The 25,000-nt window shown below is 38.2% G+C and overlaps 1 protein-coding gene across 3 annotated transcripts in view; it reads right to left on the reverse strand.

The window, feature by feature from the left end:
* cfap74 (cilia and flagella associated protein 74) overlaps positions 1–25,000 on the reverse strand; it is a 95,440-nt gene that overhangs the window by 51,028 nt on the left and 19,412 nt on the right. For all 3 annotated transcript variants that reach the window (XM_062965698.1, XM_062965697.1, XM_062965699.1), the window contains exons 9-18: positions 21,225–21,329; positions 18,694–18,867; positions 16,814–16,924; positions 12,809–12,911; positions 12,555–12,712; positions 11,959–12,163; positions 9,777–9,953; positions 5,536–5,706; positions 3,512–3,630; positions 3,229–3,295 (exon numbers count right to left, since the gene is read on the reverse strand). In XM_062965698.1, coding sequence (XP_062821768.1) covers positions 3,229–3,295; positions 3,512–3,630; positions 5,536–5,706; positions 9,777–9,953; positions 11,959–12,163; positions 12,555–12,712; positions 12,809–12,911; positions 16,814–16,924; positions 18,694–18,867; positions 21,225–21,329 — 1,390 coding nt within the window. The remainder of the gene's footprint in view (positions 1–3,228; positions 3,296–3,511; positions 3,631–5,535; positions 5,707–9,776; positions 9,954–11,958; positions 12,164–12,554; positions 12,713–12,808; positions 12,912–16,813; positions 16,925–18,693; positions 18,868–21,224; positions 21,330–25,000) is intronic.

A 25,000-nucleotide genomic window follows, 5' to 3' on the forward strand; every position in this document is an offset into this window, starting at 1 on the left:
TGGCCAGACAGCCTGGAAAACTCACAGCAACCTATAGTTAACCTATCATGGGATTTTCTTGGCAAGGTATGTTCAGAGGAGCTTACTTTTGAGGATGAGAAACATCCAAATATTTTAATAGGCCAACTATATACAAAGACTAGCTGTGCCCGGCCACGCGTAGCTGTGGCAAAGTGGTGGTGGTATTGGTTAAAATGTGTAATTTTTATTTGATGTTATTTGCATTTTTTATTAATTTTATTGTAAGTTATATTTTTATTTATTATATTTTATTATTTTCTTGTATTATTTTTAGTTATTTTCTGTTATAGTATTTTATTGTATCAATTTTTTAGTGTTTTTTATTATTTTTTATTGGGTTGCTAGGAGACCAAGTTGGAGGAGCTTAGCCTTCTAACTGGCAGCAATTGAATAAAAGCAATTATTCCTCTCTCTCTAATTAGGACTTTATTTTTCTTTTCTTTTTGTTGTATCAACCTAGAGGCGTGGATGATGGGTTGTGTTGTCAAATTTCGAGGTTGGGGGGCCTGTAGTTTTGTTGTTTTGTGGGTCGCCGTGATGCCATCACTCTTTTATATATATATATATTTTTGTATAAGGTATATATCATTACACTTTAAGTCCCAAGGAGGCCACTCACTTCAGTCAGTTAAAATTAAGCTGACAGCTACGACCCGGAGGACACTTTCTTTGACTGCCTCCAAATTGTTGAAATGACCTGCCAAAGGACATTAATCGGCTGGAAACACTTCCAGAGTTTAAAACAGCAGTAAAGACCAAACTTTTCCAGTTGGCCTACTCAGATGATTGTTCAATCGGTATGAATTGACTGCTTTTAATCTATATTGGTTGATAGGCTCTTTTACTGATATCTAGGTAATACAAAACCAAATGCATGGATATCAGTCTGATCCGGAAAGGGGCAGTTTCCCATACTTTCCAAAGTCAACGTTTACAAAAAGTTGGCTCCCTAGCTAGTACAGTTGTAAAAATTGTCTGAATTGAATAATGAAAAGCATATCAATATCACTTAGTTCTTATTATTATTATTAATATAATATTAATAAGCCACGCCCCCTTTCCAGAAAAAATATTACTCAGTGCCCGCTGGAAAGGGGGGCGTGGCTTAGAGGGGTGGGCGTGGCTCCTGCTCAAGGGGGCGGGGCTGAGCCTCTCCCCTAGTCCAAGATGCAGGGATGGGAGGGGAGGTGGGCGGGGCCACAAATGGGTGGCCAGGACTGGGGTTGGCGGAGTTACGAGCTCTGAGGTAGGGCTGAGCTTCTATCCCTGTCCTGGACACAGGGGGCGGGGCTAGAGGAGGGGGCGGGGCTAGAGGAGGGGGCGGGGCCTTTTCCCAAGTGCCTGACGGGGCTCAACCTCTATACCCCGACCCCGTGTTCTAACAAAAAATTCAGGGGAGATATACAGAGGCTTAGCCCTGCCTCACGTCTTGGGAAGAGGCCCCGCCCCCACCCCTAGCCCCGCCCTTTAGTCCTAAAAGGCCTCTCAGGAGAAATATAGAGGCTCAGCCCTGTCTCAGGCTCTTGGAAGGAGGCTGTGCCCCCACCTCTAGCCCCACCCTTTAGTCCTAAAAGGCCTCTCAGGAGAAATATAGAGGCTCAGCCCTGTCTCAGGCTCTTGGAAGGAGGCCGTGCCCCCACCTCTAGCCCCACCCTTTAGTCCTAAAAGGCCTCTCAGGAGAAATATAGAGGCTCAGCCCTGTCTCAGGCTCTTGGAAGGAGGCTGTGCCCCCACCTCTAGCCCCACCCTTTAGTCCTAAAAGGCCTCTCAGGAGAAATATAGAGGCTCAGCCCTGTCTCAGGCTCTTGGAAGGAGGCTGTGCCCCCACCTCTAGCCCCACCCTTTAGTCCTAAAAGGCCTCTCAGGAGAAATATAGAGGCTCAGCCCTGTCTCAGGCTCTTGGAAGGAGGCCGTGCCCCCACCTCTAGCCCCACCCTTTAGTCCTAAAAGGCCTCTCAGGAGAAATATAGAGGCTCAGCCCTGTCTCAGGCTCTTGGAAGGAGGCTGTGCCCCCACCTCTAGCCCCACCCTTTAGTCCTAAAAGGCCTCTCAGGAGAAATATAGAGGCTCAGCCCTGTCTCAGGCTCTTGGAAGGAGGCCGTGCCCCCACCTCTAGCCCCACCCTTTAGTCCTAAAAGGCCTCTCAGGAGAAATATAGAGGCTCAGCCCTGTCTCAGGCTCTTGGAAGGAGGCCGTGCCCCCACCTCTAGCCCCACCCTTTAGTCCTAAAAGGCCTCTCAGGAGAAATATAGAGGCTCAGCCCTGTCTCAGGCTCTTGGAAGGAGGCCGTGCCCCCACCTCTAGCCCCACCCTTTAGTCCTAAAAGGCCTCTCAGGAGAAATATAGAGGCTCAGCCCTGTCTCAGGCTCTTGGAAGGAGGCCGTGCCCCCACCTCTAGCCCCACCCTTTAGTCCTAAAAGGCCTCTCAGGAGAAATATAGAGGCTCAGCCCTGTCTCAAGCTCTTGGAAGGAGGCCGTGCCCCCACCTCTAGCCCCACCCTTTAGTCCTAAAAGGCCTCTCAGGAGAAATATAGAGGCTCAGCCCTGTCTCAGGCTCTTGGAAGGAGGCCGTGCCCCCACCTCTAGCCCCACCCTTTAGTCCTAAAAGGCCTCTCAGGAGAAATATAGAGGCTCAGCCCTGTCTCAGGCTCTTGGAAGGAGGCCGTGCCCCCACCTCTAGCCCCACCCTTTAGTCCTAAAAGGCCTCTCAGGAGAAATATAGAGGCTCAGCCCTGTCTCAGGCTCTTGGAAGGAGGCCGTGCCCCCACCTCTAGCCCCACCCTTTAGTCCTAAAAGGCCTCTCAGGAGAAATATAGAGGCTCAGCCCTGTCTCAAGCTCTTGGAAGGAAACCGTGCCCCCACCTCTAGCCCCGCCCTTTAGTCCTAAAAGGCCTCTCAGGAGAGGTATAGAGGCTCAGCCCTGTCTCGGGCTTTTGGGAAGAAGCCACGCCCACTCCTCTAGCTCCGCCCCCTGTGTCCTAACAGGCGTCTCAGGTGCTCAGCCCTGTCTCCGGCACTTGGGAAGAGGCCCCGCCCCTCACCTGGCCCCGCCCCCGTGTCCTAATAGGTGCCATCACCGCCCCCCTGGATTGCTGCAGCGCCCACCAGGGGGCGGTAGCGCCCACTTTGGGAATCACTGATTTAATCCTTTGGCTATTTTAAAATTTGCAAACATCATATAAGTCAAAATCGAGTTTTGCACCTTACCAGTGGTTTAAAGGTCACCCCAACTTCACACGACATTCCAGCAGACATTGGGCCCGGCGGATCAAGGCTGCATGGGTGAATGACAGGTAAGTTTAGATCACAAATTAAAAGCGCTTTTGTATTTGTATCATCTATCAGTAGCAAATAAAACAGTCAAATGTTGCTATTATATAGGCATTCTTTCTGAGGCATATATATATATATATATACACACACATACACATACATACATACACACATATACATACATACAGTATATATACATAAGCCTTCTTTTACTTACTGAACAGTGAAAAAATCCTTCAGGTGTTCATTGACGCCAATCAGCTTGCAGAAGTTAATGCCATAAAAAGCGTTGATCAAAACCATCTTCTTTTTGTAAGTCTTCCCAATGTCAAAGTCCTGTAAAGAATCAAGAAAAAGAAACGAGTTGACAATAAGTAATAGGGAGTATTAATAACAGCAATATACCGTATATACTCGAGTATAAGCCGACCCGAATATAAGCTGAGGCATCTAATTTTACCACAAAAAACTGGGAAAAGTTATTATCTCGAGTATAAGCCAAGGGTGGGAAATGCAGCAGATACTGGTAAATTTCAAAATAAAAATAAATACCAATAAAATTACATTAAATGAGGCATCAATAGGTTAAATGTATTTGAATATTTACATAAAAATGTTAATTTAAGACAAGACTGTCCAACTCTGATTAAATCATTATTCTCATCTTCTTCAATCTTAAATGTGCTTATGTATCCTTTTATATATAGAGTAAAATAATGCATGTAATAATAATACAAAAATTACAGGAAAATAATACAAGTAATAATAGAGTAAAATAATAAAGGCAATAATAATAATAAGATCAGAGTGAAATAATACATGTATTAATAATAATAAAATAAATGTAATCGTAACAATAATAACGGAGGAAAATAAATAATAATAGAGAAAAATAATAAATGTACCATATATACTCAAGTATAAGCCGACCCGAATATAAGCTAACCAGGACCCTCACCTGAGTATAAGCCGAGGGGGGTCCTAAAAAAAGGGCTGAAAAACTAGGCTTATACTTGAGTATATACGGTAAATGTAACAGAATCTGAAACATTTGCAAAGTATAAAATGGGGGTTGCTTAGGAATAGAATTTATTTATTTATTGAAATACATATCGTCAACATTTTGCATATCCTTCTTTCATATACATAAGAATTTTTGTTGACATTATATATATATATATATATATATATATATGTGTGTGTGTGTGTGTGTGTGTGTGTGTGTGTGTGTGTGTGTGTGTGTGTATGTTTTATATATAATGTCGGGGGGAAATCTTTACTTTTACCTTTACCTAATATCTAGAATGATTTAGAATAGTAGCATAGCACTACAGTAGAGTCTCACTTATCCAACATAAACGGGCTGGCAGAATGTTGGATAAGCGAATATGTTGGATAATAATGAGGCATTAAGGAAAAGCCTATTAAACATAAAATTAGGTTATGATTTTACAAATGAAGCACCAAAACATCATGTTAGACAAAAAATTTGGCAGAAAAAGTAGTTCAATACACAGTAATGCTACATAGTAATTACTGTATTTACAAATTTAGCACCAAAATATCACGATATATTGAAAATATTGACTACAAAAATGCATTGGATAATCCAAAACGTTGGATAAGCGAGTGTTGGATAAGTGAGACTCTACTGTATATATATATATTTGTTTTATATATAATATCAGGGGAAAAATCTTTACCTTTACCTAATATTTAGAATGATTTCGAATAGTAGCATAGCACTATATAGATGAGGATCTTTTCTCTGAATGTGTTGAGTTCAGAATAAAGGTAGGATAGGAATACAGTAGAATCTCACTTATCCAACACTCGCTTATCCAACGTTCTGGATTATCCAACGCATTTTTGTAGTCAATATTTTCAATATATCGTGATATTTTGGTGCTAAATTCATAAATACAGTAATTACTACATAGCATTACTGCGTATTGAACTACTTTTTCTGTCAAATTTGTTGTCTAACATGATGTTTTGGTGCTTAATTTGTAAAATCATAACCTAATTTGATGTTTAATAGGCTTTTCCTTAATGCCTCCTTATTATCCAACATATTCGCTTATCCAACATTCTGCCAGCCCGTTTATGTTGGATAAGTGAGACTCTACTGTATTAATAACAGCAGTATAATTGATTTCCATGTGAGGAAAGTGGGATATAAACAAAACCGAGTAAATAAATATAAATACACATTTTTAAAAAATCTTAAAGATCACTAACCTTGAAATGAATGAGGCTGGGCTTGCTATAGAAAGGGCATCCCTTGAATTCACGGCCACAAACCCTGTGTTTACGAATGATCCCGCTATGCAGTTTCTCCACATCCCGAGGAAAAATCTCCTTTTCCAGCTCAGATGCACTAAGAGGTTTGGAGTCGCTGTCGTCTGTGACCTGAGCCATAGAAAGACACAAGAGAGTCAGTCAATATCTCAAAACAGTGGGGCACCTATTTTCTGCAATGAACAGCTAGCCTTGTAAGTGCTTTTGTTGACTACAAATGGTCAAATTAAAGCACGAAAACATGTAGATTGGTAAGGAAATAGTTGTGGCTTGGCCAGATTTACCTCCAACATCACACACACACACAAACAGCAAAACAAAATTGAAAGCCACTCAAGATTCATATACAAATATCATTATCATTATTATTGTTGTTGTATTATTGTATGACACAGTAAACAAGATAGACATGCTGGATTTCATATCACAAAATCACAAGTCGAACACTTCCCAAGTGTCGAGGACTGTGTGATGTATTTCCGGATGATGCCTGCAGATCCCAGTCGGGTGGCCTTTTGCAGTTGGCAGATCGTGATTTTGTCAATGCCTATTGTTTCCAAATGCCGGCTGAGATCTTTTGGCACGGCACCCAATGTGCCCATCACCGCTGGGACCACCTGCACTGGTTTCTGCCAGAGTCTTTGCAGTTCAATCTTGAGGTCCTGATAGCGGCTGAGTTTTTCCTGTTGTTTTTCGTCAATGCGACTGTCACCTGGGATGACAACATCAATGATCCAAACCTTTTTCTTTTCCACAACTGTGATGTCTGGTGTGTTGTGTTCCAGAACTTTGTCAGTCTGGATTCGGAAGTCCCACAGTATCTTTGCGCGCTAATTTTCCAAGACTTTTGCAGGTTTGTGATCCCACCAGTTCTTTACTGCTGGGAGGTGGTACTTGAGGCATAAGTTCCAATGAATCATTTGGGCCACTGTTTGTAGTCTGTCTGTGCAATTTTCTTACAGCAGCTGAGGATATGATCCAGGGTTTCGTTGGTTTCCTTGCACAGTCTACATTTTGGGTCATCAGCTGATTTTTCAATCTTGGCCTGAATTGCCTTTGTTCTGATGTCTTGCTCCTGGGCTGCAAGGATCAGGCCTTCTGTCTCCTTCTTCAGGGTCCCATTTGTGAGCCAGAGCCAGGTCTTCTGCTTCTCAGCTTTTCCTTCAATTTTGTCAAGGAACTTTCCATGCAATGTTTTGTTGTGCCAGCTGTCAGCTCTAGTTTGTAGTGCGGCTTTCTTGTACTGATTTTTTGTCTGCTGTGTTTTGAGGAGTTTCTGATTTTTGACTTCAATCAAAGCAGGTTCTTCACTTTGCTTGACATATTCTGCCAGGGCATGTTCTTCTTCTTTGACTGCTTGTTTTACTTGTAAGAGTCCTCTGCCCCCTGATCTTCTAGGCAGATATAGCCGGTCAACATCACTGCGAGGGTGCAGTGAATGATGAATGGTCATGAGTTTTCTTGTTTTTCTGTCCAAATTGTCCAGTTCCATCTGTGTCCAGTTTATAATGCCAGCAGTATATCTTATGACAGGTATGGCCCAGGTGTTTATGGCCTTGATGGTGTTGCCTCCATTGAGCTTGCTTTTGAGAATTTTTCTGACCCTTTGTGTGTATTCTTTGCTGACCACAGTCTTCACATGTTCGTGCTTGATGTTGTCCATCTGTAATATGCCCAGATATTTATAGGCCTCTGGCTGGCGACACTTTATTGTTTGGCCATTAGGCATATTTATGCCCTCACTTTCAATGATTTTTCCCTTCTTCAATACCACTGTCGAATATTTGTCCAAACCAAACTCCATGATGATATCAGTGCTAAACATTATTATTATTATTATTATTATTATTATTATTATTATTATTATTTATAAGGCTATATAACTTCTGGCACCAATAGCTCTCTTGCACTGCTTAAAACCATTTATTTCCCTTTCTGCTCATTCTGCTTGCCAGAGCTCTCATTAGAATGCGATCAGTCAAAGAAGCTGAAGTCTCAAAGCTCTCTTAAACTAGAAGAAAAAAATATCTGACACAGTCTTGGTTCACAGATTTGCGAAGACACATATCACTTCATGTTTGCTGGCTGGTTTGACTTTTCCAACTGAATGTGACATCCTTTTGAGTTGGTGATAAAGATGGGTTCGCGTGGAAAAGAGAAACCCTTTAGCACTCCATGCCGGAGAGATGAGATTGCGAGTCTTTTGAATAAGCAGAAGCCAGTCAAGATTGAACTTCAAAGACTCTGGCAGAAATGAGTGCAGGTGGTCCCGTTGGTGATGGGCACACTGGGTGCCGTGCCAAAAGATCTCAGCCAGCATTTGGAAACAATAGGCATTGACAAAATCACGATCTGCCAACTGCAAAAGGCCAGCCTACTGAGATCTGCACACATCATCCGAAAATACATCACACAGTCCTAAACACTTGGGAAGTGTTCGACTTGTGATTTTGTGATATGAAATCCAGCATATAGATCTCATTTGCTGTGACGTACTATGTCCTTTGTCTCAATAATAATAATAATAATAATAATAATAATAATAAAATAATAGACACTTGGGACGTGTCCGACGTGTGATCCAATACAACAGCCAGCAGAGTGTTTGCTTGTGGACTGATCTTGTTGTGTTTCAAATAATAATAATAATAATAATAATAATAATAAGGAAACCGACGAAACCATTGATCATCTCCTCAGCTGCTATAAGAAAATCGCACAGACAGACTACAAACAGAGGCACAACTATGTGGCCCAAATGATTCATTGGAACTTATGCCTCAAGTACCACCTGCCAGCAGTAAAGCACTGGTGGGATCACAAACCTGCAAAATTATTGGAGAATGAGCACGCAAAGATACTGTGGGACTTCCGAATCCAGACTGACAAAGTTCTGGAACACAACACACCAGACATCACAGTTGTGGAAAAGAAAAAGGTTTGGATCATTGATGTTGCCATCCCAGGTGACAGTCGCATTGACGAAAAACAACAGGAAAAACTCAGCCGTTATCAGGACCTCAAGATTGAACTTCAAAGACTCTGGCAGAAACCAGTGCAGGTGGTCCCGGTGGTGATCGGCACACTGGGTGCCGTGCCAAAAGATCTTAGCCGGCATTTGGAAACAACAGACATTGACAAAATTACAATGTGCCAACTGCAAAAGGCCACCCGACTGGGATGTGCTCACATCATCCGAAAATACATCACACAGTCCTAGACACTTGGGAAGAGTTCGACTTGTGATTTTGTGATACGAAATTCAGCATATCTATCTTGTTTGCTGTGTCATAATAAAATAATAATAATAATAATAATAATAATAATAATAATAGTAGTGTCCGACGTGTGATCCAATAAAACACCCAGCAGAGTGTCTGCTGTGGACTCATCTTGTTATGTTTCTAATAATAATAATAATAATAATAATAATAATAATAATAGACACTTGGGAAGTGTCCGACATATGATCCAATACTACAGCCAGCAGAGTGTCTGCTGTGGACTCATCTTGTTGTGTTTCTAATAATAATAATAATAATAATAATAATAATAGACACTTGGGAAGTGTCCGACGTGTGGTACAACACAGCAGCCAGCAGAGTGTCTGCTTGTGGACTCCTCTTGTTGTGTTTCAAATAATAAAAATATAATAATAATAATAATAATAATAATAATAACAATAATAATAACTTTATTTTTGTATCTTGCACAAGGGACTCAGGGTGGCTCACATGGAGACCAAGCCCAAATACAGCATAAAATACAATATCAAAATGCATTTAAAACATGTAAACATATAAAAACAAGGCATATAAAATACATTAAAAACATATTCGACCAACCAATAACCAAGGCGCAGTTAGCATATTCAAGATTGGAGTGAGGCAATAGAATTTATATATGTGCAATGTCTTGCAAGCTCTAGAGCTGGGCCAGAATAAAGTGCAATGGCTGGGTATAGGATATATATAAGATGTAACTTTGTAATTCAAGGAAGAAGGCTAAACCCACCACAAAATTCCAGTCTTACAATCCAAAAGAAGGTCACATTCAGCTGGAAAAGTCAAGCAAGCCAAGTGGACTAACACCCCCAGGATATACCACAAAAGCTTGAGTATATTTGGATATGCTGCCAAACAAAACAGGGAATAAACAATCTGGAATGATCAAGTTCCGACCTTGAATATGTCGCACTCTTGATCCCAAATTCCCGAAAACTCCGGCTCGGCGAGAGTCTCGTTCCGGTCTTCTTCTTCGACTTTCCTTACTGGGACCATTTCCTTGGACGCTCCCAAAATGTAACTCGCATCATCGAAGGAATCGATAGACCAAACAGGATGCCAAGATTTCTGCAGCTAAACAGAAATATTGGTTATTATTATTATTATTATTAGAGACATTTATATCCCGCCTTTTCACCCCGAAGGGGACTCGGGGCAGCTTACAAGTTATATGTACATACAAATAAATTATATTATTAGCATAGCACAATATAAGCATTATATATTATTCTATTGTATTATAACACTATACTGCAATATTATTAGTAATATTATTATTATTCGTGTATTATTATTATATTTTATTACATCGTCGTATTATTATCAATATTATATGTACATACGGTATATTATATTACTAGTATAGCACAATATAAGCATTATATATTACTCTATTGTATTTTACCACTATATTGCAATATTATTAGTAATATTACATGTAATATATAATATACAATTATAATAGTGTATTATTATTATATTTTATTACATCATAGTATTATTATCAATATTATATGTACATACGGTATATTATATTATTAGCATAGCACAATATAAGCATAATATGTTACTCTATTGTATTATAACACTATACTACAATATTATTAGTAATATTACATGTAATATATAATATACAATTATAATAGTGTATTATTATATTGTATTACATTATATTATTAGTATAGCACAATATAAGCATTATATATTACTCTATTGTATTATACCACTATATTGCAATATTATTAGTAATATTACATGTAATATATAATATACCATTATAATAGGGTATTATTATATTTTATTACATCATAGTATTATTATCAATATTATATGTACATACGGTATATTATATTATTAGTATAGCACAATATAAACATTATATATTACTCTATTGTATTATAACACTATACTGCAATATTATTAGTAATATTACATGTAATATATAATATACAATTATAACAGTGTATTATTATTATATTTTATTACATCATAGTATTATTATCAATATTATATGTACATACAGTATATTATATTACAGTAGAGTCTCACTTATCCAACATAAACGGGCCGGCAGAACGTTGGATAAGCGAATATGTTGGATAATAAGGAGTCATTAAGGAAAAGCCTGTTAAACTTCAAATCAGGTTATGATTTTACAAATTAAGCACCAAAACATCATGTTATACAACAAATTTGACGGAAAAAGTAGTTCAATACGCAGTAATGCTATTTAGTAATGACTGTATTTATGAATTTAGCACCAAAATATCACGATGTATTGAAAACATTGACTACAAAAATGCGTTGGATAATCCAGAACGTTGGATAAGCAAGTGTTGGATAAGTGAGACTCTACTGTATTAGTATAGCACAATATAAGCATTATATATTACTCTATTGTATTATACCACTATATTGCAATATTATTAGTAATATTACATGTAATATATAATATACAATTATAATAGTGTATTATTATTACATTTTAATTTAATAATTATTAATTATTATTACTTTAACTAATTTACCACACGATAAAAATGTCCAGCAGCGTGCGGAAGAATGAGGAAGTACTCCATCAAGGGTTCGGTGTCACAGTGGATGAAATTGAGCATACCCTCATGAAGCCGGAAGCTGGAAAATGTTAAATTGCCTCTGTGTCTGTCTATATATGTTGTATGTCTAATGGCATTGAACGTTTGCCATGTATATGTGTGTTTTTGTATTTGATATTATTGTATGTTGGTTTTATATCTGTAAGCCGCCCCGAGTCCCTCTGGGGAGATGGTGGCGGGGTACAAAATAATAATAATAATAATAATAATAATAATAATAATAATAATAATAATAATGTATATGTGCAATGCGATCCACCCTGAGTCCCCTTCGGGGTGAGAATATAAATACTGTAAATAAATAAATACGGTAAATATTGCATTATCTGGATGAAAATGAATGGCCTCTGGCACTATTTACAGCAGCAAATTTCTAAGCCATACGCAGAAATGACAGGAATTTCAGGAATGACAAGCCAGAACTACGAATGTGCCTCTTCTTAAAGCCTAGCACTTTCACTCACCCGAGTAGTTGCCATTGAGTCATAACATGTTTCTTTGATGTACCGCCATGTTTTCAAGCGCCATTTCACGGCATCAGAAAGCTTCTCCTTGCTCTTCAGGATCCCTGGGTGGGATTGTTTTCTCACTTTCTCCTGCTGAGCTTCCTCTTTCAAGATCCGAGCAACGATCTCAATCTTCTTGGCTTTCTGCTGCTCCATAAATTCTCTGCATTTAAGCAACGACATACAAATGGAGAGTGGCTACGGCAAAATATTTAATTTACTTATTTATTCGCGACATTAATATCCCACCCTTCTCACCTCAGGGCGGCTTACAAGTTATATGTACTTATAATATTATAAGCAATATAAGCATTATATAATACTATATTGTACTATACCATGACGTTTCACCCACATCTATGGCAGGCATCCTCAGAGGTTGTGAGGTATATTGGAAACCAGGCAAAGGAGGTACCTCTGAGGATGCCTGCCATAGATGTGGGCGAAACGTCAGGAGAGAATGCTTCTGGGACATGGCCATACAGCCTGGAAAACTCACAGCAACTCACAAAGTGTTGTTCTTAAAAAAAAACACGTGAGAAACAGCAGCTCACTTCTTCCGATGCTCCAGCTCAATGTCTCGTTTATGGAGGAAAATCTCCCGGGTGACGTTGTGTCCCTGAGCCTGGATGGCCGCCTTCACCTTGTCGTCTTGGGCTTGAGCTTCAAGAGCGGTGACTTTGTCCAGGGCCTGGGTGATTCGGAGATGTTCCTACAGGTCATAAGAAGAGCCATCATTTCTAGGTCCATCACAAAACCAAAAACAAAACTACAAGACCAAGATTATCAGACCAAGCAAGTACTGTACCCGGTTGGAAGCAATGTTTTGTTTCAGAGAGAGCACCGTGTCCATCCTCTTGTGCATATACTCTCGATATTTTTGTTCTTCCCTTTCTTCCCTCTCGTGGATCCTGTCAAAAAAAAATTGTCAAATGCATGGTCACTTCCAAAGCAAAACACATAAAAGGCTTGTAAAACTGTATAAACAAGACACGCAGGATAAGAAAACACCAAAAACGTGAGCGAGAAGCAACCTGAGATTCTCTTTCAAAGGCAAAAGATCAAAGCTCCTGAGATGAGAGAGACATGGCAGCTAGAAAGAAGAAGAGGGAGTAAAAATAAAGTTAACGAAAACATGGAAAAACAGCCCTGAGACAATTAAGAAAAGGTGAAAGAGCAGACTTAAAAAGTGGGTTTAAATGCAGCCCTGGCACCATTAGAAGAGATGGAAGAATTATAAATAAGTTCTAGAGGAACAAATAAACTGCAGGTAATAATAATAATAATAATAATAATAATAATAATAATAAGCCATCAACACTTCATAGGCACAGTGCCGAAAGTGACCTATAAATAAGGCATCCCTAAGTAATAATAATAATAATAATAATAATAATAATAATAATAATAATAAGCCATCAAAACTTCATAAGCACGGTGCCTAAAGTGACTTATGGATAAGGCATCCCTGAATAATAATAATAATAATCATAATAAGCCACAAACACTTCATAGGCACGGTGCCTAAAGTGACTTATGGATAAGGCAGTCCTGAATAATAATAATAATAATAATAATAATAATAATAATAATAATAATAATAATAATAGGCCATGAACACTTCATAGAAGTGACTTACGGATAAGGAAGCCCTGAATAATAATAATAATAATAATGATTGAAGTCAAAAATCAGAAACTCCTCAAAGCACAGCAGACAAAAAACCAGTACAAGAAAACCACACTACAAACTAGAGCTGACAACTGGCACAACAAAACATTGCATGGAAAGTTCCTTGACAAAATTGAAGGAAAAGCTGATAAGGAGAAGACCTGGTTCTGGCTCACAAATGGGACCCTGAAGAAGGAGACAGAAGGCCTGATCCTTGCAGCCCAGGAGCAAGCCATCAGGACAAAGGCATTTAAGGCCAAGATCGAAAAATCAGCTGATAACCCAAAATGCAGACTGTGCAAGGAAACCGATGAAACCATTGATCATATCCTCAGCTGCTGTAAGAAAATTGCACAGACAGACTACAAACAGAGGCACAACTATGTGGCCCAAATGATTCATTGGAACTTATGCCTCAAGTACCACCTCCCAGCAGCAAAGAACTGGTGGGATCACAAACCTGCAAAAGTATTGGAAAATGAGCACGCAAAGATACTGTGGGACTTCCGAATCCAGACTGACAAAGTTCTGGAACACAATACACCAGACATCACAGTTGTGGAAAAGAACAAGGTTTGGATCATTGATGTTGCCATCCCAGGTGACAGTCGCATTGACGAAAAACAACAGGAAAAACTCAGCCGCTATCAGGACCTCAAGATTGAACTGCAAAGACTCTGGCAGAAACCAGTGCAGGTGGTCCCGGTGGTGATGGGCACACTGGGTGCCGTGCTGAAAGATCTCAGCCGGCATTTGGAAGCAATAGGCATTGACAAAATTACGATCTGCCAACTGCAAAAAGCCACCCTGCTGGGATCTGCGCGCATCATCCGAAAATACATCACACAGTCCTAGACACTCGGGAAGTGTTCGACTTGTGATTTTGTGATATGAAACCCAGCGTATCTATCTTGTTTGCTGTGTCATACAACGTCGTTGTGTCAATAATAATAATAATAATAATAATAATAATAATAATAATAGGTCATTAACACTTCATAGGCACGGTGCCTAAAGTGACTTATGGATAAGGCAGCCCTGAATAATAATAATTATAATAATAATAGGTCATGAACACTTCATAGGCACGGTGCCTAAAGTGACTTATGGATAAAGCAGCCCTGAATAATAATAATAATAATAATAATAATAGGCCACAAACACTTCATAGGCACGGTGCCTAAAGTGACTTATGGATAAGGCAGCCCTGAATAATAATAATAATAATAATAATAATAATAATAATAATAAGCCATAAACACTTCATAGGCATGGTGCCTAAAGTGACTTATGGATAAGGCAGCCCTGAATAATAATTATTATAATAATAATAGGTCATGAACACTTCATAGGCACGGTGCCTAAAGTGACTTATGGATAAAGCAGCCCTGAATAATAATAATAATAATAATAATAGGCCACAAACACTTCATAGGCACGGTGCCTAAAGTGACTTATGGATAAGGCAGCCCTGAATAATAATAATAATAATAATAATAATAATAAGCCATAAACACTTCATAGGCATGGTGCCTAAAGTGACTTATGGATAAGGCATCCCTGAATAATAATAATTATAATAATAATAGGCCATGAACACTTCATAGGCACGGTGTCTAAAGTGACTTACGGATAAGGCAGCCCTGAATAATAATAATAATAATAAGCCATCAACACTTCATAGGCACGGTGCCTAAAGTGACTAATGGATAAGGCAGCCTTGAATAATAATAATAATAATAATAATAATAATAATAATAATAGGCCATAAACACTTCATAGGCACGGTGCCTAAAGTGACTTATGGATAAGGCAGCCCTGAATAATAATAATAATAATAATAATAATAATAATAATAATAATAAGCCATCAACACTTCATAGGCATGGTGCCTAAAGTGACTTATGGATAAGGCAGCCTTGAATAATAATAATAATAATAATAATAATAATAATAATAATAATAAGCCATTAACATTTCATAGGCATGGTGCCGAAAGTGACTTATAGATAAGGCAGCCTTGAATAATAATAATAATAATAATAATAATAATAATAATAATAATAATAATAGGCCATAAACATTTCATAGGCACGGTGCCTAAAGTGACTTATGGATAAGGCAGCCCTGAATAATAATAATAATAATAATAATAATAATAATAAGCCATCAACACTTCATAGGCACGGTGCCTAAAGTGACTTATGGATAAGGCAGCCCTGAATAATAATAATAATAATAATAATAATAATAATAGGCCATCAACATTTCATAGGTACGGTGCCGAAAGTGACTTATAGATAAGGCAGCCTTGAATAATAATAATAATAATAATAATAATAATAATAATAATAATAATAATAAATAGGCCATAAACATTTCATAGGCACGGTGCCTAAAGTGACTTATGGATAAGGCAGCCCTGAATAATAATAATAATAATAATAATAATAATAATAATAATAAGCCATAAACACTTCATAGGCACGGTGCCGAAAGTGACTTATGGATAAGGCAGCCCTGAATAATAATAATAATAATAATAATAATAATAATAATAATAATAATAATAATTTATTTCTAGACCACACTTTTTCCCCAAAGGGACTCGGGGAGGTTAACATACATATAAACGGACTCAACAAAATACAATAAAATACAGCAACATCAAATGCAATCCAAACACAACAAATTAATACTTAATTATAAAACACAACATCTCAATAAAAACATTAGGTTTTTGACTTGCCTCAAAACCAGGGGACTAAATAATAATAATAATAATAATAATAATAATAATAATAATAATAACAACATTTGCTACAGGCCTGCTAGTTACATGTAATATATAATACGCAATTATACGTGTATTATTATTATATTGTATTACATTATAATATTATTATCAATATTATATGTATATACAATATATTATATTATTAGTATAGCACAATACAAGCATTATAGATTAATATATTATAATATAGTAATATATAATGTCATGCATTCCTTAAACATATAAAACACTATCTCACACACATATATGGGGAATATGAGAATAATATTTATCTCTAAAAGGACACATCTCTCATTTCAGTTGGTTATTTAATGTTTTCAGGAAAAGAAAAAAAAAGTCGCCAACCTTCCGAGACTCTCCTTCAGAAACTCGGCTGCCTTCTGGTGATTCTTCTGCGCATCTTCCAAAGCTCTGGAAAACCATCGCTCATTGAACTCCTTCGCTTCCTCTATTTTTCTGCAGAGAAAGAAAACATGTGGGTTTAGTTTTCATTCTGGAGTCAGGAGAATAAAAAAGCTACGTTTCTCAAATCGCTCCTGACATGGTATGAAAGCTTGAGCAGCATTGAATAGCACTGCAGCTTTAAAGCCTGACTGCTTCCTGCCTGGGATAATCCTTTCTTGGGAGGTGTTAGCTGGCCCTGATTGTTTCCTTTGTGGAATTCCCCATTTCCCTGCTTTCAGTGTGTTGCTCTTTATTTACTGTCCTGGTTTTAGAGATTATATTGTTCTGTATTATTATACCACAGTAATTATTTCATGTTACAGTAGAGTCTCACTAATCCAACATTTGCTTATCCAATGATCTGGATTATCCAACGCAGTCTGCCTTTTAGTAGTCAGTGTTTTTGTAGTCAGTGTTTTAAATTCATTGTGATATTTTGGTGGTAAATTTGTAAATACAGTAATTACTACATAGCATTAATGTGTAATGAACTACTTTTTCTGTCAAATTTGTTGTATAACATGATGTTTTGGTGCTTAATTTGTATAATGATGACCTAATTTGATGTTTAATCAGCTTTTCCTGATTCCCTTCTTATTATCCAACATATTCACTTATCCAATGTTCTGCCGGCCTGTGCATGTTGGATAAGTGAGACTGTACTGTATATTTATAATCTTATATTATCTGCTTAGAACTGGATTATATGAGGCCCCTTCTACACAGCTGTATAAGATGCACACTGAAGTGGATTATATGGCAGTGTGGAGTCAAGATAATCCAGTGCAAAGCAGATAATATAAGATTATAAATGGGTTATATAGCTGTGTGGAAGGGCCTTGAGTCTACACTGCCATATAATCCAGGGCAAATTAGATAATCTGTGGAAGAGGCCTAAGTGAGGCCTAACTCTGCCTGTCCCCTGGGCTGAGTGGGTTGCTAGGAGTCCAAGTGGCAGAGCTTAGCCTTCTAACTGGCAGCAGTTGGATAAAAACAATTATTCCTCTCCCTCTAATTAGGACTTTATTTTTTTCTTTTCTTTTTGTTGTATGAACGTCGAGGCATGGATGAGGGGTTGTGCTGCCAAGTTTAGTGTTTCTGGGATGTGTAGTTTTGTTGTTTTGTCCTAGGCCAAAATTTCATTACCCTTTTATATATATAGATACTAGCTGTGCCCGGCCACGCGTTGCTGTGGCGAAGTATGGTGGTATGGGAAATAAACTATTGAGGAACTGGTGGTAGTTAAGATAGTGTAAAGGTTTTACCTTACATTAAGTCCATTATAAATGGGTTATATAGCTTTGTGGAAGGGCCTTGAGTCTACACTGCCATATAATCCAGTTAAAATCAGATAATCTGTATTTTATAGGCAGTGCGGAAGAGGCCTAAGTGAGGCCTAACTCTGCCTGTCCCCTGGGCTGAGTGGGTTGCTAGGAGTCCAAGTGGGCGGAGCTTAGCCTTCTAACTGGCAGCAATTGGAAAAAACAATTATTCCTCTCCCTCTAATTAGGACTTTATTTTTCTTTTCTTTTTGTTGTATGAACGTAGAGGCATGGATGAGGGGTTGTGCTGCCAAGTTTGGTGTTTCTGGGATGTGTAGTTTTGTTGTTTTGTCCGCTATATATATATATATATATATATATATATATATATATTACTATGGCACTATACTGTACTATTATTAGTAATATTACATGTAATATATAATGTATAATTAATATTATATTGTATTATTATAATTATAATATTATTCTCAACATAGGCCTCCATGCTCTATTTACCTCTCTGTGGCTTGCCACCTATGCTTCAGGACCCGAGCCTTGTTCTTCTGCTTCCGCAGTCGTTCTTCCGCTTGGCCCTGGTGCTGCCTATCGAGCTCCTCTTCGTCCCATTTGATCTGCTTGCGGAGCTCCGAAAAGTTTCCTTGCTCAATCTCGACCTTCCACATCTCGAGCCTTGCAAGGAGAATGATTTACGTAAAGACAGTGAGGATTTGGTCCATCGTACCCACAGACCGCCCATCCGTTTGCCCACTTTAGTGATCATCTGGAAGCAAGAGCACCAGATCCAGGGAGGAATCATCAACAAGGATTGGAAGGATGGTTCCAAGATCACGTATGGATCTTTGCGTGCTTATTTGAACATATTCATAAGTCCACATGAACTAGGGCCAAATGAGGATAACATTCTAAAAATACATTTGCCACTAATCATGTGAGTAAAAAGTATTAAAGAAGCCCCCACTTTTTACCTTTTAATATAATTGTGTCGTGGGGAAAAACTGCTCTCTGGTTAATTAACTGCCTGAGCCTTTCCATAAGCCCTTCCTCTTGGGTTCACTTTGATGGGGTTCAAAGGTACCATGACTTTTGAGGTCTGTTGGAAACTAGGACAATGGGGTTTATATATCTGTGGAATAATGTCCAGAATGGGAATAATAATAATAATAATAATAATCGAAATCCAGCATGTATCTTTTTTTGCTGTGTCATAATAAAATAATAATAATAATAATAATAATAATAATAATAATAATAATAATAATAATAACTTCATTCTTGTAACCCACCTCCATCTCCCTGAAGGGACTCGGGGCGGCCTAAATAATAATAATAATAATAATAATAATAATAATAATAATAATAATAATAATAATAAAACTTTATTTATATCCCGCCACCATCTCCCCACGGGGACTCGGGGCAGTGGCCCAAACAACATAAGAACAAAATATAAGCAACACAATAAATCACAATACAAAAAGATAAAACAATAATACAATATATCAATATAAACAACAATACAAGATAAAAATTTCATTTAAAACATATAAATGGCCTAAGATGAGAAAACAAACCAACCACAACATAAATTAACATATAATCCATAATTTTAACACACAATAACATTGGGATTTATATATCTGTGGAATAATGTCCAGTTTGGGAGAAAGAACCCCACTTTCCTAGTTTCCAACAGACATCGCAACCTCTGAGGATGCCTGCCATAGATGTGGGAGAAACGTCAGGAGAGAATACTTCTGGAACATGGACATATATTCCTCACAACCTCTGAGGATGCCTGCCATAGATGTGGGAGAAACGTCAGGAGAGAATACTTCTGGAACATGGACATATATTCCTCACAACCTCTGAGGATGCCTGCCATAGATGTGGGAGAAACGTCAGGAGAGAATGCTTCTGGAACATGGAGATATATTCCTCACAACCTCTGAGGATGCCTGCCATAGATGTGGGCGAAACGTCAGGAGAGAATGACTCCTGACTGATTGGGATTACTGTCTATGTTTTAAGTTATTTTAACTTTTGTAAGATGTGTTATTATGCTGTGTTTTTATTGTGTTACTATTTTTATTGATGCAATACCAGTGTAAGCTGCCATGAGTCCTTCGGGAGATGGAGCGGGGTATAAATAAATTATTATTATTATTATTATTTTATTATGGCACAGCAAACAAGATAGATATGCTGGATTTCATATCACAAAATCACAAGTCAAACTCTTCCCAAGTGTTTAGGACTGTGTGATACATTTTCAGATGATGTGTGCAGATCCCAGTCGGGTGGCCTTTTGCAGTTGGCAGATCGTAATTTTGTCAATGTCTATTGTTTCCAAATGCCAGCTGAGATCTTTTGGCACGGCACCTAATGTGCCCATCACCACCGGGACCACCTGCACTGGTTTCTGCCAGAGTCTTTGAAGTTCAATCTTGAGGTCCTGATAATTTATTGTTGTTGTTGTTATTGTAATACTTATAATACTTGTAATATTGGAACATACAGCCTGGAAAACTCACAGCAACCTATTTCTACGTTGTCAGAGGCTTTCATGGCCAAAATCACAGAGTTGTTGTGTTTTTTCCGGGCTATATGGCCATATCCCATATTTTCTCCTGATGCTTTGCCCACATCTATGGCAGGCATCCTCACACCTCACAACCTCTGTGGGCAAAACGTCAGGAGGAAATACTTCTGGAACATGGCCATACAGCCTGGAAAAAACACAACAACCTATTTCTGTTTATGTTGTTTTTAAAAACAATCTCTCCTTGGGCCAAAATGATCTAACAAAGTGGCAAAAATTCCCATGTGCCCTAGAGAGCGTTTGGGCATTTTTTATGGGTAGACGCAGCCCTCTATTTGCATATTAGTTGCTTAATTCTTGTCATTTGGCAAAAACAGAAAACGTTAAGTAGGCTGTTCTTGACTTAGGGCTAAACTGCTATTTTGCATTAAGAGAAAAAGCTTAATGATCAGTGGTTTCGCCATCCCTTCCGAGCGCTTTCACTTACACATTTCCATTCAGCATCGCGGCAATTTTTGACTCTAGCTCCTTTTCATTTCCCAGTTCGGCACACAAGCGCTGATGCATCGCCTGCAGTCGGAACACCGCGGCCCTGTTACGTGGAAAGGAAGAGTGGGAGACGGAAAGAAAAGAAAATGGGAAATAATGAATGTTAAAACCCGGCACATAAAAAGGGAACAATTACGGTGCCTCAAGGGGCAAGGGCTTTTAAAGAACTTCTGCTGGTTTATCACAATGGAATGTCTTTCAATTACATGCCTAAAATGTCTATTCCCCTTTCGTTCCCTTTAAAAAACCAGTTAACTGGCAGTAACAGGAGCGTGAGGATTTTTGCAGACATTACAGTTTGTGATCTTAAAAAACAAATAGCCAACACGACAACAAATACTATTCTTATATTTATAAATATAAATATATCAGGGATGGTTGTGAAATGAACCTAAATGGGAGAGGATCACATCATTAGGCAGCTATAGTATTCCACGCTCCGGTTGCATGGAAGCAATTCTTTTTTGCTCTTCGTTCTCCAACTCTCTGAGCAAGTGATGTGTGACAACAAGGAGAAGAAACAGCAAACTCTGCACATCTGTCTGATGCAAAACAAAGATAGATACAGCACTAGTCCCAAAGCCAAAACGAAGCCAAAACGAAGGTCACAACAATGTCTGTTATAGAACTCCAATATGCTGATGATAATGTAGTCTGTGCTCATTCAGAAAAAGACCTACAAGTCACTCTAAATAAATTTGCAGAACCATACAAAAAGGGTCCCCGATTGCGCAGCGGGTTAAACATACCCCTGTTTCCCCAAAAATAGGTTAAACCACTGAGCTGCTGAACTTGGGGCCGGGCTGTGGCGCAGGCTGGTGAGCAGCCTGCTGCAATAAATCACTCTGACCATGAGGTCATGAGTTCGAGGCCAGCCCGTGGCGGGGTGAGCACCCATCAATTAAAAAATAAATAGAAGAAGAACATTTTATTGATTAGCCCTTAGGCCATATCAAAGTACCAAGCCAAACAACCAGGCTCGAAAAGACCGGGTTACATTCTATACAAATATTAAATAAAACACTTGTAACCATACAATAAATAATTAAAAAATAAATAAATAATAGCCCCTGCTCGTTGCTGACCTAGCAACCCGAAAGATAGCTGCATCTATCAAGTAGGAAATAAGGTACCACTTATAAAGTGGGGAGGCAAATTTAACTAATTTACGACGTTGGAATGAGGAAGTGCCGTCACAGTGGATGATGAAGCAGCTGCTCCCCCCTGTGGCCAGAATCGAACATCTCCTCAGGAGAAGGTTAAATTGCCTCTGCGTCTGTCTCTGTCTCAGTTCTATGTGTATATGGGAATTGAATGTTTGCCTTATATGTATATAATGTGATCCGCCCTGAGTCCCCTTCGGGGTGAGAACGGCGGAATAAATAAATAAATAAATAAATAAATAAATAAATAGACTTATTTATTTATTTATTTCCAATATTTATATCCCGCCCTTCTCACCCGAAGGGACTCAGGGCGGCTTACAACACTGGCACAATTAGATGCCTATACAAAATCTATCAACAGTACATAAAATCAGTTCAAAAAACAATTAAATACAATATAAAATTATAGTATATACATTTTAAATATATATATGCTCAGATCAAACTTGCTGATTGAAAGCTCGGCAGTTCGAATTCGGGGAGCAGGGTGAGCTCACGCTGTTAGTCCCAGCTTCTGCCAACCTAACAGTTCAAAAACATGCAAATGGGAGTAGATCAATAGGTACTGCTCCAACGGGAAGGTAACAGAGCTCCATGCAATCATGACCTTGGAGGTGTCTCTGGACAACGCCAGCTCTTTGTCTTAGAAATGGAGATGAGCACCAATCCCCAGAGTCGGATATGACTAGACTTAATGTCAAGGAAAAACCTTTACTTTTACAAAAAGCTTGGTCTCTCACTGAACATCAAGAAAACCATTTGGTCCTGTTTGAAGCCTCAATCAAAATCAAACTACATCAAAATGCTATTTCTAATCCCTACATCTAAGGCTCTAAGGCTTTATTGCCCTGCTTGAAGCTTGACATTCCTAGACTTTCAATTGACATATACCTCACAACCTCTGAGGATGCCTGCCATAGATGTGGGCAAAACATCAGGAGAGAATACTTCTGGAACATGGCCATACGGCCCGGAAAACACACAGCAACCCTTCGACAAGACAGAAATAGGTTGCTGTGAGTTTTCCAGGCTGTATGTTCCAGAAGTATTACAATAATAATAATAATAATAATAATAATAATAATAATAATAATAATACTTTATTTATACCCCGTGTAAGGATTCGGGGCAGCTTACACTGGGACAAGCCCAAAGCAGTAATAATAATAATAATAATAATAATAATAATAATAATAATAATGATGATGATGATGATGATGATGATGATAATAATAATAATAATTTTGCACATCTAAGGAAGTGATGGGCCGTTCATTGCTGCCATGGCGGTGTTTGTAGCAACCCTTCTTATTGATCTCTTCTAACACTGAGAAGTCTATCTTCCATTGATTTCTAAGGTTAAGGCTATTTATTGAATCAAACTGTTCTTCATACCATTGCTATTTATTAATCAAATGAAATCAGGTCTTTGTCCCTTGTCCCCTTCTGCACCATGCTGGGCTCCTGCTGTCAGCCCCAGCATGCACGAATTACCAACACTTTTCAAAGCAAATTAATCTGGGAAAAGTAAACCAAAGGGCCTTCCATTGTACAAAGTGAAGAGCCAGCACACTTTCAGGTATTGTAAAAGACGAACGAACACAGACACTAATTGTCAGCAAAGCCACAAAAATCTAAGAACTCAAGCAAGATATGTCATGTTCATTTTAGGGCATAAACAGCAATATATTTATAGCAGATAAGGATTCCAATTATAGTAGCAGGTTTCTAAGTAGAAAAGGGAAGAAAGAAGCACCGACTTGTAGCGCAACACACTGTGAAATGCGGCAAATTAGACTGTATAGAGAAAGGCAGGAGAGACTCACAAACATTGTTATTCCTGCCCTTTGGGGAGAGAGGGCGGTCTAGAAAAAATGTTATTATTATTATGATTATGATTTGAGAATCTTACTAAAATACATAAAAATGACCATCCTTTTCCAAAGGTGTTGACCACAAATAACTGCATCCACAGCATGAACAGGGAAATAATCTCAGTAATGTGCAAACTACGAGTTTCCTAGCATACAACTAAAGGTTAATGTTCTATGTAGCCAGCCATAGTCTTTTGAGATAACCAAATTTTTTGTACCACTGATTCATTAATTAACAATGAGAATAAAAGAGACAGTAGATAGACAGCACCACCAGGCATAAAACACACAAATGCATGCCTATAGAGAAGGTAACAAATCCAGCTACCAGTTGTTATATTGTAAGAAATATGGGAAGATAAATACAGGTTGACCATCCCTTATCCAGAAATACAAAATCCCCAAATTGTCCAATATTAGTAGGTAAGATCCTTTGATTTCTGATGGTTCAATGCACACAGTCATTTCAGAAGTTGTATAAAATTACCTTCAGGCTGTGTATAGATGTGTATTAAACATTAAGGGATTTCGTGTCTGGACTTGGGTCTCCTATATGTGTGTGTATTATGCAAATAAGTTATTCATATATATATGTGTGTGTGTGTGTATATGTGTGTGTGTATATATATATCTATATATATAAAAGAGTGATGGCATCACGGCAGCGGACAAAT

This window comes from Anolis carolinensis, unplaced genomic scaffold, assembly GCF_035594765.1.
Source record: "Anolis carolinensis isolate JA03-04 unplaced genomic scaffold, rAnoCar3.1.pri scaffold_15, whole genome shotgun sequence".
Classification (NCBI taxonomy): Eukaryota; Metazoa; Chordata; class Lepidosauria; order Squamata; family Dactyloidae; genus Anolis; species Anolis carolinensis.